General features: G+C 38.4%; 1 protein-coding gene across 4 annotated transcripts in view; it reads left to right on the forward strand.

The window, feature by feature from the left end:
• TRPM6 (transient receptor potential cation channel subfamily M member 6) overlaps nt 1-19,097 on the forward strand; it is a 166,352-nt gene that overhangs the window by 78,599 nt on the left and 68,656 nt on the right. For all 4 annotated transcript variants that reach the window (XM_042243344.1, XM_060409361.1, XM_060409360.1 and 1 more), the window contains exons 7-15: nt 1,433-1,604; nt 4,027-4,195; nt 5,235-5,358; nt 7,618-7,690; nt 7,809-7,909; nt 10,940-11,074; nt 12,157-12,210; nt 14,244-14,384; nt 17,441-17,575. In XM_042243344.1, coding sequence (XP_042099278.1) covers nt 1,433-1,604; nt 4,027-4,195; nt 5,235-5,358; nt 7,618-7,690; nt 7,809-7,909; nt 10,940-11,074; nt 12,157-12,210; nt 14,244-14,384; nt 17,441-17,575 — 1,104 coding nt within the window. The remainder of the gene's footprint in view (nt 1-1,432; nt 1,605-4,026; nt 4,196-5,234; nt 5,359-7,617; nt 7,691-7,808; nt 7,910-10,939; nt 11,075-12,156; nt 12,211-14,243; nt 14,385-17,440; nt 17,576-19,097) is intronic.

A 19,097-nucleotide genomic window follows, 5' to 3' on the forward strand; every position in this document is an offset into this window, starting at 1 on the left:
TTCTCTGATTACTAGTGAGGTTCCACATCTTTTCATGTGGGTTTCTGGACACTTTTAAGCATAGCTAAAAATGTTGAAAGACCTTTTATAATTCATTTTAGCATTTTTGTTTGCTATTTTGCTGCATTTCCCAGATTTTAATTTGTATTATTTATGAAATCTTTCCATATATAAGAAAATGTGTTAAATCTATCAATCATTTTCTTTTTGGCTTCTAGCCTCAGCGTCATGCTTAGGAATTGTAAAGGTAACTTTTAAAGACTAATGTTTTAACATTTATGGTACTTTTTATATCCTTTATTTCTTTAACACCTCACAGCAACCCTCTGCTATAGGAATCGTTAATATCACTTACACATGAGGAAAATGAGCCTGAGAAAGGAAGCAGGTATTACCCAGATTTAAAGTTAGAAAGCAGAAGAGTCTAGCCTTAAACTAGGACTCTTAGACTCTAAACACAGTTAACCCCTCCCTGTTTGTGGATTCTGCATCTGAAGAGTCAACCAACGCTGGATCCCCAGGATTCAACCGACCATGGATCTGGAGGATATGAAAGTCGACTGTATTATGCCATTTTATCTGTAGGATCCGAGCATCCGTGGACTGTAGTATCCATGAGCAGTCCTGGTACTGACCCCCCGCGGATACCAAATGACTGTGCTATGCTTGCCTCCCTGGAAACAAATATGAATTGGAGTAGTTTATAGAAGAATCAGTAAATATTAATAAGGGGCTTCACTAGTAGCTCAGATGGTAAAGAATCAGCCTGCAATGCAGGAGACCCAGGTTCAATCCCTGGGTTGGGAAGACCTCCTGGAGAAGGGAATGGCAACCCCCTCTAGTATTCTTGCCTGGAGAATTCCATGGATCTGGGTAATTTATACTGAATGTGGATACATCTCCATTTACTCTTCACTTCTTTTGGGATACTAGAAACATAAATCAGTGTCCAAATATTATTCTGAAATAGATCTATTTAAAGGCATAGCTTCTGAATACTGATGTGCTCTGCGTATCAGTGCAGATCCTTGAACTGTTTTTTCAATGACCTGAGACAAAGTAAGTAGAGAAACTGAAAGTAACTATTTGGAAGCATTTTTAGCAATGTAACAGTGCTGTGACTCGAAGCATATGGTAAGTGTTCTCATGTTGCTGTGTGTGCGAGTGTCATTGAACTTGTGTCACAAGTCTAATGTAGCACAAGCTGCAGACTAGTCATGCACTATAGGACTACATATCCATCCTTAGCAAAATAAAAAAGTAAAGGAACTCAGATTGAGTCTTCACTGCAGATAGTCTGAGAGGCACTGCTCTTAGTAGCTAGTAGTACTTTTTGGCGTGGACCAGAACTCTGTAGTGCACAAACACTACAGAGGCCTTTGGAGCAGTCGGCCCAGGAAGGACCTCTGACCCTTGTTCTTGTATCTTGCAGGTAGTGTGCCTGTACCAGACTCTGGGAAACCCCCTCAGCAAGCTCACAACACTCAACTGCATGCACTCCCACTTTATCCTGTCTGATGATGGCACTGTGGGCAAGTATGGCAATGAGATGAAGCTCAGGAGGAACTTGGAAAAGTACCTCTCTCTGCAGAAGATACATAGTTGTGAGTACCCACGGGGCCTCAGCCGACAGGTCCTGTCTAGGGGCACTGCTGTGGAGAGGTCCACCTGGGCTTCTTGTAGTCCTTGGTAAACCCTTGATACTGAGAGAGAATGTTTATCCAAAAAAAGGCTGACTCATAAAGTTGCTGTAGAAATCCTTGGGTTCATCCATATGAAATGTGGCCAATGTCAGTTCCTGTGCTGTAGGCCTCTGAGGATGGAAAGCATAGGATTGGGTGACTCTGCATGTCTTCATAATCCAAGTCTTGGAGAAGAGTGCCCTTTCCTGGGATGCCTATTCTAGGAGGTTTTCATCTGGAGCTATAATGTGCTTAAACTGAGAGTCAGGAGTAGAGTCAGCTCTCTCATGAGATTTATAAGCAAGAACTTCACAGTTGTTTTCCTTTTATAACAGATTTAATTAGTTGCATCAATAAGATTCTTTTTGTAGAAAATAATAATAAATATATTTATTTTTGTGGAGATTAGTTATTGCTTCAAGAAAGATGTCCCTAACTGAAATTGAATTATTTTTCTCTCTCCTGCAAAATACCCTTACTGATTTCTTTTTCTAATGATGAAAGTATTATATACTCTCATATTCAGATAAATAAAGAAAACATAGAAAGAAGGGATAGACTTCTATAATCTTACTATGAAAAATAACCATTGTTAACTTTTTCATCTGTATGATTTCAGGAGAACATATCCCTCCTGATATGGAAGGCTATCCCTTTCTTCTCCAAATAAAAACCTAGAATTTGAATTTAGTTTTTATAAGATGATGTTACAAGAAGATTATGCCTATCAATTGGTACATCTTAGGTCTGATTTTTAGTGACAAGGAGAAAGTAATAAGGAGGTGGAGTTATGTAGAAAAGGAAAGGAAGTGAAATATTAAAAACAATGGGTTAAGAGGCCCACTCCTATCATTTGTAGAGTCAGGACAAGGTGCACGTGGAAACCCACATACTGTTTGTTTAAATATTTAAAAGTTTTAAATCAAGCTAACAAACACAAATAACAAGATTAAAAACATAATAAAATAATGTTTAATCCTTTTACCTTTGTGTATATAGCTGGAAGGCCAGATTTGAGGTTAGAGTCCTGGATTCTGGGGAGTACAAAGCGAAATCATGGAGGTGAAGCAGAACCAGCACCTCGGTCCCTGGTTTACAGGTCACTCTCTGCTTCTCTTCCTTGCTTTGGCTCAATCTCATAATGTCTGGGCTTGACATAGATGTTGTCACCTAGACACCCCAATCTATATGCCCAAGCCCTACTCCCCCCAAATCCTCTTGCTTTGACAAGTACATCCCTGGGGCAGAGGCTCAAGCAGCCCCTGGAATCAAGAATTTTGGAGTCTAGTACAGTCCAGTGTAGGACAGGGAGCACAGGCTTCCCTTGAACCTTGACCCTGTAGACTCCTCACTGTGAGGGGAAGGGCTTGGCCAGAGGAGGGCGTGGTAGAACCCGGAACCCAGAGTGAAGTCCTCTGTTGCTCAGGTGTGGGCATGGTGTTGCCCGCCAGTTTTCCTTCTTTTTGGGGAAAAAAAATTGATTTAAATGTTAAATATATCAATACACATGTGATGTAAAAGATAAATCAAAGAAAAAGCCTATAAACAGTCAACATTTCCCCAAATCTTCCCCTCCCTTCACTATTAATAATTTGATGTATATCATCCCAGAATTTTCTGGTTATTTATGTAAATATAGAAACATGTTGTACATATAGGTATGTATATATGTATATATAAAATATATACCTATATATATAGTTTTAAAATTTTAAATAGGGTTTTAAATAGGATCATACTGGACATATCAATCTGTAACTTTTGTTTGCTTAAGATCTTTAAAAAGAATGACTCCACAGTCTTTCCTTTTTTGTCTTCCTTACTTTAATAAAGCAATATGTAGTCTGACAAGAAAGCCAACTAGTGAAAAATGGAATACGTTGAAATATAAAAGTCTTTGAGGTTTACCCATCCCATTCTGTTCTTAGAAGTAACCTCTATTAAAAGTTGATTGAATTGTCAACAGCTTGATCATTTTTTTGAGGTGAGTGATGGATACATTGGGATCCATTATATCATTCTGTTTTCTTTGACGTATGTTTGAAAATTTCCACAATAAAAAGTTAATTTCTTGAAGACTACTACTTATTATTATTTTTTAATTACCGGAAGCCTTTAGATACCTTTTTAACTGGGAGAAGATACTCTAACCATATTTGTGGCTACTTTTATTTAAAGTCCAAGCTTCTGACTTGGCCTTGAACTAAGTAAACTTGAGTCACAGAAGAGAATGGCTAGTTTAAATAAGGAATATACGCGGTAATTGAAAGGCTTGTGTCTGGAAGTTGGCATTGCTGATAGCATCCCTTTGTAACAATTTGATACTGTTTGTCATCTGAAATAGGCTCTGGACAAGGCGTGCCCGTGGTGGGGCTGGTGGTGGAAGGTGGCCCCAATGTCATCCTCTCAGTGTGGGAGACTGTGAAAGACAAAGACCCGGTGGTGGTGTGCGAAGGCACAGGCAGGGCAGCTGACCTCCTGGCCTTCACCCATAAACACTTAGCAGACGAAGGGTGAGCTGTTGAGCCTTCATTTCTAAAACTGTGCTGACTCTTTCCTCTTCCTAAGCTCTGCTCTCATGTGGGATGGATATCCTTAGAGGACAGGGACCGGAATTCTCTGGATATCTTGGAGGATGGGTTGAGATTGGAATTCATTTTTCAGTGATTTTTGTATTTATTAAAGCAACACCAAAATGCCCTCCAGTGATGCAAGTTACCGCTTCTTTAGCTGTAGAATGGCTTGTATCTACAAAGGACTTTGAACCTTGTCTGAGCTTAGGGAAAACATATCCGGGGGAGTGAAGGAGAAGACCACTATGGTAGTCACTTTTGAATTCAATTGCTGTCAGTAAATATAGCAGAAATTAGAGAAATCGATATCCTGATATTTTTGTAGCATATGTTGTACTTAGTTGAGGTTTTAATTCTTTCTTGTTTTCAAAATAGGAGTTTTTCTCTAAGCCATCCCTAAACCCAGTGTGATTCTTTCAATTTCAAAAGCACGGTACTTCTGCCGCATGAGTAAATACAGGGCCCAGGAACTGAAATGTTGACCCCGCTCATTTGCTTAAAAAACATGCATTCACTTTAAGCTATAGCTGTTCTCTGATGACTTTTCCCTTACAGTTTTTCTCCCCTTTCAGCCCACTTCCACCCTCTACCCGCTTCCTCTTTGGTTATACCTCTCTCTTTCCTAAAGTTACCCTAGACAAGTGATTCTTACATGATTGGAATGTCAGATTCTTGAAGGATACCATGCCCATAATTTCTGGAGATTCATAGCCCCTTGGAAATCTGTCAGCTGAAAAACCTGCCCCAAGTGCTTTCTTCCCAGGGGCATGGCATATGAGTCCATGCTTGTTTTAATGTTCAGCCTTCTCCTCATGCTGGTGCTCCACTTTGCTTCCTCCCACTCACTTGTCTCTTGATGCAGCTGTCCATAGACACCTCCGTCACGTGGACAGGCGCAGTGATGCTGTACTTGTGCTGAACTTTTGGCTTGCCCCCTCTCTCGATCGTGCCGAGTCACGGCCGCCTCTCTCTCTCCCAGGACCCTGCGTCCTCAGGTGAAGGAGGAGATCATTTGCATGATGCAGAGCACCTTCAACTTTAGCCTTAAGCAGTCCAGGCACCTTTTCCAGATCCTGATGGAGTGCATGGTGCACAGGGATTCTGTGAGTATCATGAGCTGACGACTTGACCAACTTAGAAACTGCTAATGTTCAACAGGGGGCTTCCCTGATTGCTTAGAGCTGAAGAATCTGCCTGCAGTGCAGGAGACACAGGAGACTTGGCTTCAATCCCTGGGCTGGGAAGATCCCCTGGAGGAGTGCACGGCAGCTCACTCCAGTATTCTTGCCTGGAGAATCCCGGGGATGGAGGAGCCTGGTAGGCTACGGTCCCTGGGGTCACAAAGAATCAGATATGGCTGAGCTGCTGAGCATGAGCACTAGTGAATGTTCAACAATTGTGACATTTATTTTCACACTTTTTTTTTTTTTTTCTTTTCTAACTTGGTTGTATATAGTGCTACAGAACTTGACTTTTTGTTCCCTCCTTCTCTGGAACCATCTTCAGATTCCTAATGGTACTTGGGAAAAAGAACTTAGATAATGTAACAGTATTACAGGAAAGTGATTGAATTTAGTGTTAATTACAAGTGAATATTTTTGTAGGGTAAAGGAACAGCTTCCTGCCTTAAATAAACTCAAGGTTGCTGGCTTAGATGACCGTTTCTCAATATCCTCAGTATATCCTGCAGGAATCACTGGGGATGCACTGGATAGTGAAAATGTGAGAATGTACTCTCAGCTGGAAGATGGAGGCCACAAACTATGGACTATGAACATGATACAGATTCAGGAGATTTTAATCTTTTAGGGCATTTTGATCAAAATTTTTTTATCAGTGACTGGGATGATAAGTAGCTGACAGTTACATTAAATATGCAGATATATTATGATTCACAGTGATCTTTCCAGAATTTGAAGGGTGGACCAAATTATACAAGATTTTGGTACTATTAAAGCATTTGGCCCCAAAAAACCAGTAAGTTCAGTCTAAACTAGGCATGGCTCAACAGATGTGAAAGCCCTTTGGGATTTTAGCTGACCTAATAATAACAAAAACAGCAACCATGTCTACAGTTAGCAGTGTGCTTTCAATATATGTATTTTTTTCCAATAATTTTTTTTTACATGAAATATCCTCATGAGTGAGTTCAGTATGGCAGTGATTGTTTATTTCAGTTTCAGAGATAATGAACTGAAGACTAGAGACTTTAAGTGGTTTGCCCAGAGGCATGCAGTTATGAAATAGTAGAACTGAAATTGGGGCTCAGGGTTGAAATCTTGTATATGATCTACCACATTTTATATTCCCCACAATGTCAGTAGGTAAAGAAAAGGACATGCTAAAGGGATCGCCCTTATACTTGCCTCTTCCTGTCATCAAGGAGAGTAACCAGGGAGTGGTGTAATAATCAAGAAGAAACAAGTGGAGGCAGCTAAGGGTTTACACATTAGTGAAATTAGGTCCTGAACTCCTATACAGTTGAGGGTTGATTTTAATCGTGGACATGGAGGGGCTATTAGGTAGAGAGGCTCTTTGTGTGAATTGTAGAAGCATAGTTTTTCTGTCTTTATGAGACCTCAGAGATTAGTTAGTAGTTCCTCTCTTCTTGTGGGTGAGGAACCCAAGATGCAGTGGCTTTATAATATTTACCCAAGACTGGCTAGTTAGTGGCATATCTCAGACTGGACCTTGCCAGTCTCGGCTCTTTTTTGATGAACGGCTCCCTCTACTATATATTTTCATTTGGAAAGACTGAGATACATGCATTAACAGGAGAAGGCCTATTATTATCATAAAAATGTCCTTATTTGTCTTAAGAAAATGAGTCACGTGCCAGGATGCATGTGACTTTGACATTGTACAGGTTTTCTGTGCTGTCTATTGTACCTGCTCACTGGGTGTGTTGTAAGTGCCTCATTTATCTTATGACAAGTCGTTGAGTATTCATTTCTCATTAAAAAGCAAAAGCCTTCATTTCTAAAGCTAGGTGACTGGAAGGAAGGCTCTCACTTTGTATCCTTTCAAAATGAGGAATAGTTTGCTTTACATGAGGAATTGGCACTGAGTTTCTATTATAGCATATGAATAGTAAATTAATGGAGTAATGTTCTTTCATGCATGTTTCCTCTAAGATACTTGGAATTTTTCTAATTTTTCACCCCCTTCATGTGCACAATTCTGCATTACCCTACTTAAAAGTTCTCCCTCTTATTAGTGAAAAAAAGAATTTTTTTAACTGTGTGATTTTTGACATTAATAAAGAATGTTTCACTTAATTCATTAGTACAAAAGCAAATTTTTGAAAGCATTCCTTTGCTAGTTCTCAACATGTATGGCTTTCTGTTTTTCAACTATTACAGATTACTATCTTTGATGCTGATTCTGAGGAGTCACAGGACCTTGACTTAGCAATCCTAACAGCTCTGCTAAAGGGTGAGTGTCTAAATAAGGTTATACTTGTTCTTCCTTCCCTCTTTTTACACTCATGGCACTTTGTGCTTTTTATGTTGATATTGTAAACAGAATATGTGATCTCTTTCTTTTACCCTAGGCACGAATTTATCAGCATCAGAACAATTGAATCTGGCAATGGCTTGGGACAGAATGGACATTGCCAAGAAACATATCCTAATTTATGGACAACACTGGAAGGTATAATGAAAATGAAGTTATTTTGAAGAAACGTGTTGTGTGTTGGTTTGTTAGAGAGGGACCAAAGAGAAAACTGGAGGAAACATAGGTTACTTTGGGGAGCTGGGTAGCATCTGATGCTGGGTACACATGATTGCTAAGACATTTCTTTGTCTACGTTGCCTTCTTGAAAACATTTTTCTATGAATCTGCAGCCTAATTGAAGTTGACAAAAGATGTTGGGGGAAAGGCAAATGAGAGGGTTTTTTATTCACTTTTTGAATGGGTAGATTTTTATGTTGCTATTTAAAATTTAAAGTTTATCTTATTTTTTTTGCTTTCAAATGTAATGCATACTCACAGTAGACATTAGTGAAAACAGAGGAAAGCAGGAAGAAGAAAGATTATTCATAGTGCTAATGCTAATCACTATTAATATTTCATTTAAAAAATATAACTGTGATCATACCACAGGTCTGTTATTTTGGGGTCTAACTAATTCATGCACATTGTTTAAAATGTCAAACGGTACTAAAAAGCTACCAAAAACACAGTAATTCTGTGCCCTGCAAACCACAAGGGCCCAAAACTGAAAATTTTTGGACTGCTCTGACATTTATAAATCTCCATATCTCTAAATAATAAGTCATATTGCTGTTTTCTGATTCCTTTTAATAATTTATTTTATTAAACTTTGTTTTTTTAAAGTTTATTTTTAATTGAAGGATAATTGCTTTACAATATTGGTTTCATTTCTTCCATACATCAACATGAATTAGCTTAATTCATGTACATATGAATTATGTGCGTATGTCCCCTCCCTTTTTAACTTCCCTCCCACTTCCCACCCTTTCCCACTCCCCTAGATTGTTACAGAGCCCTGGTTTGAGTTCTCTGAGTCATTATTTTTTTAAACTTTAAAAAATTGTATTTACTTATTTGGCAGCACTGGGTCTTCATTGCAGCATGCGGGAACTTTAGTTGAGGCATGCAGATTCTTAGTTGCACCATGTGGGATCTTGTTCCCTGACCAGGGATTGAATCTGGGGCCCCTGCATTGGGAGCAAGGAGTCTTAGCCATTGGCTCACCAGAGAAGTCCCTCTGATTAATCTTAATGCCTCAACTTTTCTGTCTGTGGCCCTCACTGGTACCATCTGGACTGGTTGCCTGCTATTCCTGGTGCAGAGCTATTATCCTTCATCATCTTGGAGATGCCCTCCTTGGTTAGAACACCTGTTTTCTGTATCCTCTGTTTTGTTCTTTCCTGGTTTACTGCTTTATTTGATCATTTCTGAGAAAGGGAATATGGGAGATAAAAATATTGAGGCCTCACATGTTTGGATATATTTTAGTTCAAAATGAGACTAATTTTCCCAGTGAATTTTGAATGCTTAGCTTCTAGCACCCAGCAGTGACTGTTGAGAAGTGAAAAATCTTTCTGTTTTTTGATCCTTTGTGACCATTTCTTTCTTCTCTGGGATTAAAAAGAAATCTTCCTGTGTTTCAATGTCCTGAGGTTTCACAATGATGTGTGCTGTTATAGCTTTATATCCATTACAGTGGACACTTGCTCTCAGCTTGGCACTTACGGGTTTCCCTTCTGGGGAGTTTCCTCTCCTGTTTTTTCTGCTTTCTTTCAGGAATTTTATCACTTAAATGTTAGATCTATGGGCTCCCCCTCTAATCTTATCTTTTCCTCTTATCTTCTATATCTTTTCTTTGGTATATGCCTTCAAGTTTAATTTTTCGTGCCTTCTATGTAGCTTTTTGTTTCTGGTGCTTGTTCTAGTTGCTTAGTTGAGTCTGACGCTTTGTGGCTCCATGAACTGTAGTTTGAGTTTCCTCCATCCATGGAATTCTCCAGGCGACAATCCTGGAGTGGGTTGCCATTCTCTAGGGGATCTGCCCCACCCGGGGATCCAACCTGTGTCTCTTGCATCTTCTGCGCTGGCAGGCAGATTCTTTACAACTAGTGCCACCTTGTTTCTGGTAGTGTGTTACTAATTTCTAAGGGTAAATTTGTTGTCTTTTTAAAAACAGCATGCTGTATATATCTTCTTTGTTTTTTTGGAGGATATTAATGATAGTTCTTTTGAAGTTTTCGTCTTTGTTTATTGTCTGATTCTTCCTAGTTGATGTTTTTTGGTCTGTTTGTCCTGTACTCTTTTTTAAAAGTAGGCGAAAGGAAGATAATTAGAAATTCTGAGCCTGTAGATTTGGGCTTCACAGTAGGGTGATCTGGCTGCCATTTGTTGGGAGACTTGCAGTGTTAGCATATTCATATATTTTTCTCTTGTATTCATCACTGTCAGAAAGAAATCCTCCAGTCTCCTGCTTAGAAGATATAAAAGCCTTGTTGTTATTGTTATCGAAGTCAGTAGGGGAAGATGAGTGAAAAGGTCCCAGTATTAGCAATTTATGCTGCCAGAATTCTGTTGCGTAGGTTGTTTGGTTCTTTGCTCTTTTTCCAGTTTCTGGGAACTTCCATTTTCTGATTTCCTGGGAACTACGAAGTCAATTACCATTGGGCCATCTGCTTTCCAACTTCTGAAATATTTCACTTTTGACCTCCTTATTCTTGTGGATTCTGTTTTTTTTTTTTAACCCTTTACTATAATTTTAGTGAAGTTTTAGGTGGGATTAAAAGTAAATGAGTATTTAATTTGCCATTATACCCAGAAATCAGGTATAGTTTAAAAGGGAACATGCCAGATTACCAAAAAAAAAAAAAAAAAAAAAGGAGAAGAAAGAAAGAAGAGACCTTGGATTTTTATTAGAATTTTATTAACTTCAAACATTAAATTGGGAAACATTAAGATCTTTACCATAGTCAGTCTTTTCATCCAAGAACACATTTATTCAAAAGGTCTTTTAGGCCTTTGGTTTACTTTTTGTTATTTCCTCACTTAGGTCCTGAACATTTCTTAGTAAGATTGTATTTTATGATTATTTTTGTCTGTATAGTTTTGAGTTCAAATACATGTAACTCTTTAGTTATTTCTGCTTTCTTAACTGTTTCCATATCTCTTATTTGTGTCTCCCCTCTGAAGCCTGGCTCTCTAGAACAAGCGATGTTAGATGCCTTGATGATGGATCGAGTTGATTTTGTGAAGCTCTTAATAGAGTATGGAGTGAACCTCCATCGCTTTCTTACCATCTCCCGACTGGAAGAGCTCTATAATACAGTGAGTACTGGAACAATTTATCAGTTGCTGCCTTAAGATTACTTATTAATTAGCCACATTTAGCTTCAACTGTATCTTGAATGTTCAAGTTTCCTTCAATGCTTAGGTACAAAGATAGCTTATAAATAGACAGACTTTTCAACCAAAGAAGAAACATTCTTACCAAATCCTAGGGCCATTTCTGCATTTCCCACTTTATTTAATTATACATAAATTAACAGCATAAACTAATTTCAGAAGTAGGATATAGTAAGACCATAATTAAAGCCAAAGATGGGAATAAGAACAAATTGCTTGTATTGAGTAATTAGAGCACTTCAATCTAGGGACACTGTTAAAATTTTGTTCCTGCAATTTTCCTATGCAAACCTTTTATTGAAACTAGACTGGCTTACTCCTTGTAAAGACGTGAGTTGCTCAAGTCAAGCACCCTTCTTGAGATGTTCTTCCTTGCCTTTGGATCCTACCCTTTCTTTAAAGCCCTGTCTTCTTGATCACTCCACAGTCTTTTGATCTGTAGATCTTCTTGATCACTCCACAGATCACTCCCAAATCACTTCATAATAATACAGATCATTTGCCATTGTTTTGAATATATTCTTCATATTGTTGGTTATTTTTTAGTGTAAGCACCATACTCTTATATTGGGTTGTAAAAATTCTGTGAAGAAAGTGCTTATGTTCTTTGTGGAACCCTCAGTAACTTGAATGAGTGTAGCCAGTGCTCAGTCAGTACTTGTTGATGCAGTGTAATTGTGTGATGGAATTGTAATTGTGTGATTTATAAATAATAAAAGATAGTTATAGACTTTAAAAATTTGTTTCTGCCTCTTGCCACAAGGTTAATTAAGGCCTTCCTTACTACCTAGATATATACATTGTACACTGAAAAATATTTCAGTCTAATTACATCTTCTCTTGGGAAATAACTTTCTTAGAGTTAATTTGGCTTAAGCTTCATTACTAAAGATGTTGAAGAAAAATGTCAATATTCTGGATTATTTATACATTCTGAAATAAAGGTTTTTTATTCCTCCCCAACACATGGTGATTAAAATTCTTCCTTTTGTTCTTTATTACAGAAACAAGGACCAACCAATATGCTCTTGCATCATCTTGTCCAAGATGTAAAACAGGTATCCTTATTATGAAGGTGTACAAATTTCTTCTTGTGTTGTCTTAGCTTTGTGGTGAAGTGTTATCAGATTTTGCTCTGTTAAGAATAGTATTGGATTTTCTAGTGAATTGTCCCATGCAGAGAGGAGCCTGGTGGGCTACAGTCCACGGGGTCACAAAGAGTTGGACACGACTGAGAGACTTCACTTTGAACAGTTGTGACTCTGAATGGCTTTAACTAAATCACACTCACAGTTTTTCCTGTAATTTACTTTGTGTTTTAAAAGATTTGACCCACCAAGTTAGTGGCATGAGCAAATAATTATTTTCTCTTATAAAACATGAATTGTAGACATAGAAACTTCCAGGCAGAATTTCAGCCTAACATGATGTAACAATATTGCCAATGATGATAATATCTGTTGAAAATGAAACTTTCTGGTTGTGTTATCTTTACTGAAGGACAGGCATGTGATTTCTGTTGTTTTTGTTCTCATTTTGGCTATTATTGATAACTCAGGGTCTCTCACTTCATTTGTGAGTCTGTGTGTTGTTCTAGGGAACCAGGGCCAATCCACTGGTCCCATCTTTCCTTATATTTTACTCATGCTGTTCTCATTTCACCTTGAGTTAAGTCAGACTTAAAATCATCTTTGACCTCCCATTAGTTACTAAAACTTTCTGATTTTAACAGACATTTTTTTTTGCCTTAATTCTAAAGCCTAATATATTGTTGGGGAGAGTGTGGGCTTTCTGATTATGTTGACTTGGTGAGAGAACCAGAGTGAAAGGACTGTGAAGGAAGATATTTAGTTGGCAAATCAGTAGTAAGCAAAAGTGTCCATGCTGATGTAAATTTAGTTGGCGTTGATTTATGCTGGGTCAAAACAATTTTCCTTAGATTATTTCCTAAAACTCTGATTCTATCACAGTTTTCTTGTAAACTGAAGAAAAAGGAATGAAAGAGTTAGACATGCTTTTAACTAGCAGAAAAATGAGAGCATTATTTGTGTTCCTTACAAAAGTAAATTATGAATGTGAAAAAGAAATTAAATTATTTATTTATATACAGAACCTTATTTCTTCTTCAAAGCTTTGGGAATGTTATTCACAGTCTGTTCATTTCAAGGATCTTATTCAGCACTGTGTGCCTATAAAAGTATACTATGTATGCATGGCAGTTCAGAAGAGGCACTAAGGTGGGTTTTAAGGGATCAAAATAACTTTCATTTAGGCTAATACCATGTACTTGGAAATCTGCCGCTCAGGCCTCCTGCTAACCATAATTTGTCTTGGCACAGCCTCATGTTCTGATATTTCATTTTGTTTCACCATTTCATGTTCCTTCTCTTTGTTCTGCTTCCTTTCATTTTTTTTTGTGTTTGATGTTATAGCCATTTCAAGAGAGGCTAATGATTTTAACCTAATGTTTATTTTGGATTCCCCAGTGTCTTCTCTAGTGATTATATTTCTGTTGTGGTAGTTCTGTCATTGCTAGTTAAAAAAATCTTGTATGCTTTCTTTGCCGCCGCTGCTGCTAAGTCACTTCAGTCGTGTCTGACTCTGTGCGACCCCATAGACGGCAGCCCACCAGGCTTCTCCGTCCCTGGGATTCTCCAGGCAAGCACACTGGCGTGGATTGCCATTTCCTTCTCCAAAGCATGAAAGTGAAAAGTGAAAGTGAAGTCACTCAGTCGTTAAGTGTATTTTATTCTGAAAGTGTATGTATGCATGAGAAAGAGAGGAAATGAGAGTCAATGTACTCTTTATAAGCAGACATTCTGTGTCTGTGAAACTAAAAACATATTAAGGCTAAGTAATTTTTCCCATTTGAACAAGCAGCTTGTAACAGTAGCTAGTTGTATTAATTCATCAACTGATTTTGTTATTGTTTTGTGATTAGTGATATTCGGGGCTCTCACTTCTTTTGTGAGTCTCAGCATTGTTCTAGGGTTAAAGAATATGTCTCCCTCTTTGGTTATGCTCTAGTCACATGACAAAAGAGAGACAAAGAGAACTGACAGTTATAATTTGTCACGTGTTTTTGTTACAGCATACCCTTCTCTCAGGCTACAGGATAACGCTGATTGACATCGGACTGGTAATAGAATACCTTATTGGTGGAGCATATCGCAGCAGCTACACTAGAAAAACTTTCAGAGCCCTCTACAACAACCTCTACAGAAAACATAAGGTAGTATAATTGAAAAGCACCCTTGTAGAACTGATGATTTCTAGGAGTTATACTTTTAGAAAAATGGCTTGGGAAGTTTAGGTGGGAAGAGCTTTCCAAACGACATTCTGTTTATTGATAGTTATTGAATATTTGCTACATGTAAATTACTGTGCTAAATGCTAGCATGCTGGCCTGGATGAACATAAAGACTTGCAGTTTTAGGGGAGGGAGGTGGGAGGGGGGTTCATGTTTGGGATTGCATGTACACCCATGGTGGATTCATATCAATGTATGGCAAAACCAATACAGTATTATAAAGTAAAATAACGTAAAAATAAAAAGTTAAAAAAAAAAAAGAGACTTACAGTTTTAGCAACTCTTAGAGGAAACAGACATGAATAACTAGCCACAATACAAAACAGGATATAAAATGTGCTATATTGACATAGAAGTATGTGATGAGAAAGTTTAGAGGGAGAGATGATCAGTTCTTTCCTTTTCTTTTGAAAATACACATGTGTAAAGCTTAATAGGATTGCATCTATAAACTCATAATAGTACATTGCCTGGAGATGACAAACTTGGAACATGTGTAGGGCTTGTATTGGAAGATGTATGCAGAATGTACTATGTAAAAATACATACTATACGTATTTTATTTTCCATCATAGTTTTTACAGTCTGAAAGTGGAGGTGTTAGTCGCTCAGTCGTGTCTGATTCTTTGTGACCCTATGGACTATAACCCACTAGGCTTCTCTATCCATGGAATTCTCCAGGCAAGAGTGGGTTGCCATTTCCTTCTCCAGGGGAGCTTCCTGGATCTCCTGGGTCTCCTGCATTGCAGGCAGATTCTTTACCCTCTGAGTCACCAGGGAAACATCAAAATTAGAGTTGCTAGTTAGTTGATTAGCAGAGAAAATATCGCTCATTTTTTAAAATTGCCTTTCCAGATTAGTAAACTGAAGAGCTTAGTTCCTTTGTTAGTTAATAAGTAAATTTTAATTGTTCTGTGCATTTGGAAGAAAGAAAAGTGTGCACTGAAAGAGAATGATTTAGATGGGGAAATCAGAGACTATCTCTCTGAGGAAAGAACATTTCAGTTAAGAACAGTGGTAGATCTTGGGTAGGCAAGAATGGAGGGAGGGCAGTGGAAATGAGGGGACTAGTATATTCCGAAGCCTCCAGATGAGAATGATTCTGGCTTGAAGCTTAGTTCTTATTGGGGGATAATGCAAATGTTAGAAAAGATAGTTTGCGGCATTTTTGTTTGAAAGAAGAGCAGGAACAATACAAGGCATAGTGCTGTGGACATCAGGGTATGGTTTTTCAGTGACCAGGAGGCCTTGGTCGCTGGACAATGCCAGAAGGTTGTGAGGGATGACACTGGAAAGATCACATGAAAAGTCTAGACTATCAAGCTGCTTTTTACCTTTATTTAAAAAGAATGAATTTAAGTGAAAACCCAACTTGGCTTTAGGAGATGAGGAAGCAAAACAGAAAGAAACCCAGTTCTCCCAGAGAAAGCGTCCTTTATTGGAATTTCACAGACATAAGCATACACTTGAGGTATCAGCTCCTTCCTTTAAACAAAATAAGCCTTGCTATGAAGCTACAAGGGGCAGATAGGACTGACTGTGATATTGGTACAGTCCAGTGGGGAGCATGTTGGGCAAGTTCCTCTAATGCCCTTTCTAGAAATGGGTAGGAAATTCCCCATTTCTCTAATTATTTTCTAGTGAAGGAGTATAGAGTTTATTGTGTTTCCTAGTAAATTAGATTGTAGCAGTTACAAACTAGTGCCACTTGGGAAGCCTGAAAGCTTCATACTGACAAGCAATTAATTATGTTATTATTGGATCTAGCCACTGGAATTCCACTCCAGTAGTGATATTATGTAACACCTGGAGACATTCCATAACTTTCTAGCTTAACCTTCACCTTGGAGCTGTTTGTGAATGGGAACTTTCTCTTATCAGACCTGTGAATCTTTATTGCCTGTTTTGAACTTGTTCCAGGTATAGAACATCTGTTGATTCTAATGGAATTTCCACATAGAGAAGGAATGCAGATATATAATAGGGAACAAAAAAGGATGTTCTTTAAGATGTTAGGAAATAAGAGTATGCTTAATAAGAAGGGGTCATGAAAGGCTCTTGTTGGATGAGTAATTAATTACTAACCTTGAATGAGAGACAGAACCATTGGATATTTGCTAGGATGCAATATTATATTTGGTTTTATTGTTATCTAAAAGCCTCTTGATGAAAGTGAGAGAGGAGAGTGAAAAAGTTGGCTTAAAGCTCAACATTCAGAAAACTAAGATCATGGCATCTGGTCCCATCACTTCATGGCAAATAGATGGGGAAACAGTGGAAACAGTGGCTGACTTTATTTTTCTGGGCTCCAAAATCACTGCAGATGGTGATTGCAGCAATGAAATTAAAAGATGCTTACTCTTGGAAGGAAAGTTATGACCAACCTAAACAGCATATTAAAAAGCAGAGATATTACTTTGCCAACCGAGATCAGTCTAGTCAAGGCTATGGTTTTTCCAGTGGTCATGTATGGATGTGAGAGTTGGACTGTGAAGAAAGCTGAGTGCCGAAGAATTGATGCTATTGAAGTGTGGTGTTGGAGAAGTCTCTTGAGAATCCCTTGGACTGCAAGGAGATCCAACCAGTCCATGCTAAAGGAGATCAGTCCTGGCTGTTCATTGGAAGGACTGATGTTGAATCTGAAACTCCAGTACTTTGGCCACCTGATGCGAAGAGCTGACTCACTGGAAAAGACCCTGATGCTGGGAAAGATTGAGGGCAGGAGGAGAAGGGGATGACAGAGGATGAGATGGCTGGATGGGATCACTGACTCAATGGACATGGGTTTGGGTGGACTCTGGGAGTTGGTGATGGACAGGCCTGGCGTGCTGCAGTTCATGGGGTCGCAAAGAGTGGGACACAACTGAGCGACTGAACTGAACTGAGAAACAAAAGGTTAATTGTTACCACTTTTGTTGTTACCATAACCATCTTTCCTCCTTTTTGTTTTGTTTTAAAAATAAAATAACACATGCCAGCAAGTGACCACTCTTGCTCAAAGCCTGTCCCAGCCTGCTCTTCACCGAAGACGCTGCTCAGGAAATAGAAAGGAATCTACAGAGAGCACCCTGCATTCCCAGTTCATTAGGACTGCCCAACCTTACAAAGTCAAGGTACCGATTACTTATTTTAAATTTGAGAATAAAATTGTCCTTGAAGACCGAGATCCTTTCATCATTTTAAATTCAAGAATGGGGAATACAGATAGAGGGACCATTTATAGGAACTATAAACAGATAGTATAAGTCTAAAACATGATACAGCTATTCTCTAACAATGATGAGCAAATGCCCAGGATGGGGAACTAAATGATCTCCAGGGCTAGCACCTCAGGCTGCCTTCCTTGTTCCTACCTCTGCCATGTCCAGATGATGACTCAGGAAGGCAGTCCATGGAATGGTACTAAAAAGTCACCATTAAACCTTCATCCTCCTTTCCCTAAGGCTAATTAGAGAGGTGACTGTTACCTTCTCCTTTGCTTTTCTCTTACATCGCCCTCTTGTATCTTCTTTTTCCCCTTTGAAGGTTTTTTGAAATTAATTTTAGCCTATTGTTACAGTATGGTAATGATAATGTATTTATGAATGTGTGTATGTGTGTGAGCAGTGTTATGCTGCCCTTCCCTGTACTACCTCAGTCTCACTTTCCTCTGGGCATGAATGCTTTTGTTCAAGAGTTTCCATAGAAAAGGTTCTTACGTTGGCTGAAAGAGGCTTGCTTTTTACAGCTCTTAGAACGAAAAGTTATATCATAAAATTACTGTTGGTCATAATCAATGAACACAAATTCCCTCTACTTATAGAAATAGAAGAAGCTTATTAGAATTTTTTCTCTGATCTCCTTTAATTAAAAAAAATAATTATTGAATCTTATCATTTGCCAGGCATTATTTTGGGCTCTTGGTTGAATCTGAGATGCAGGTGGGCTGGAGAAGATATATCGATAACTAAGAAATGGTCCTGCCCTCCCAAAGAAGTAACCTCAGTGCAGTGTGATGAGCATTGAACTAGAGATACACGCAGAGTGACATAGAAGACTGTGGGGCTTTAGCGAATGGTTTTTGACATGAGTTGTAAAGGGTGGGTTTAACTAGGTAGAAGATGGTATTTCATTATTACCTATTACCATCACTATGGAAATATAGCCAGAATAAGGGAGATCAGAATTAAAACCAATCTATTTGTAACAATGTTGGCAACACTAGTGTCATTTTACTAAAAAGAAGATAGTGGATCTATTTGTAAGGTAAGGTTAGAGTTTTTTTTTTTTTTTTAATAGTTCTCATTTGTCTTATATGTAATTTTAGCCCATTTCCTTGAGAAATTGAAAACTGTTGTGTAGTTAGTGACTTTTCTAAAGATATAGAGTTTTAAGTTGTTTTATATTGTGTTGCTGCTGCTACTGCTGCTAAGTCACTTTAGTCGTGTCTGACTCTGTGTGACCCATAGACAGCAACCCACCAGGCTCCCCTGTCCCTGGGATTCTCCAGGCAAGAATACTGGAGTGGGTTGCCATTTCTTTCTCCAATGCATGAAAAGTGAAAAGTGAAAGTGAAGTCACTCAGTCTTGCCCGACTCTTAGCGACCCCATGGACTGCAGCCTACCAGGCTCCTCTGTCCATAGGATTTTCCAGGC

The sequence above is a fragment of the Ovis aries genome, chromosome 2, assembly GCF_016772045.2.
Source record: "Ovis aries strain OAR_USU_Benz2616 breed Rambouillet chromosome 2, ARS-UI_Ramb_v3.0, whole genome shotgun sequence".
Lineage (NCBI taxonomy): Eukaryota > Metazoa > Chordata > Mammalia > Artiodactyla > Bovidae > Ovis > Ovis aries.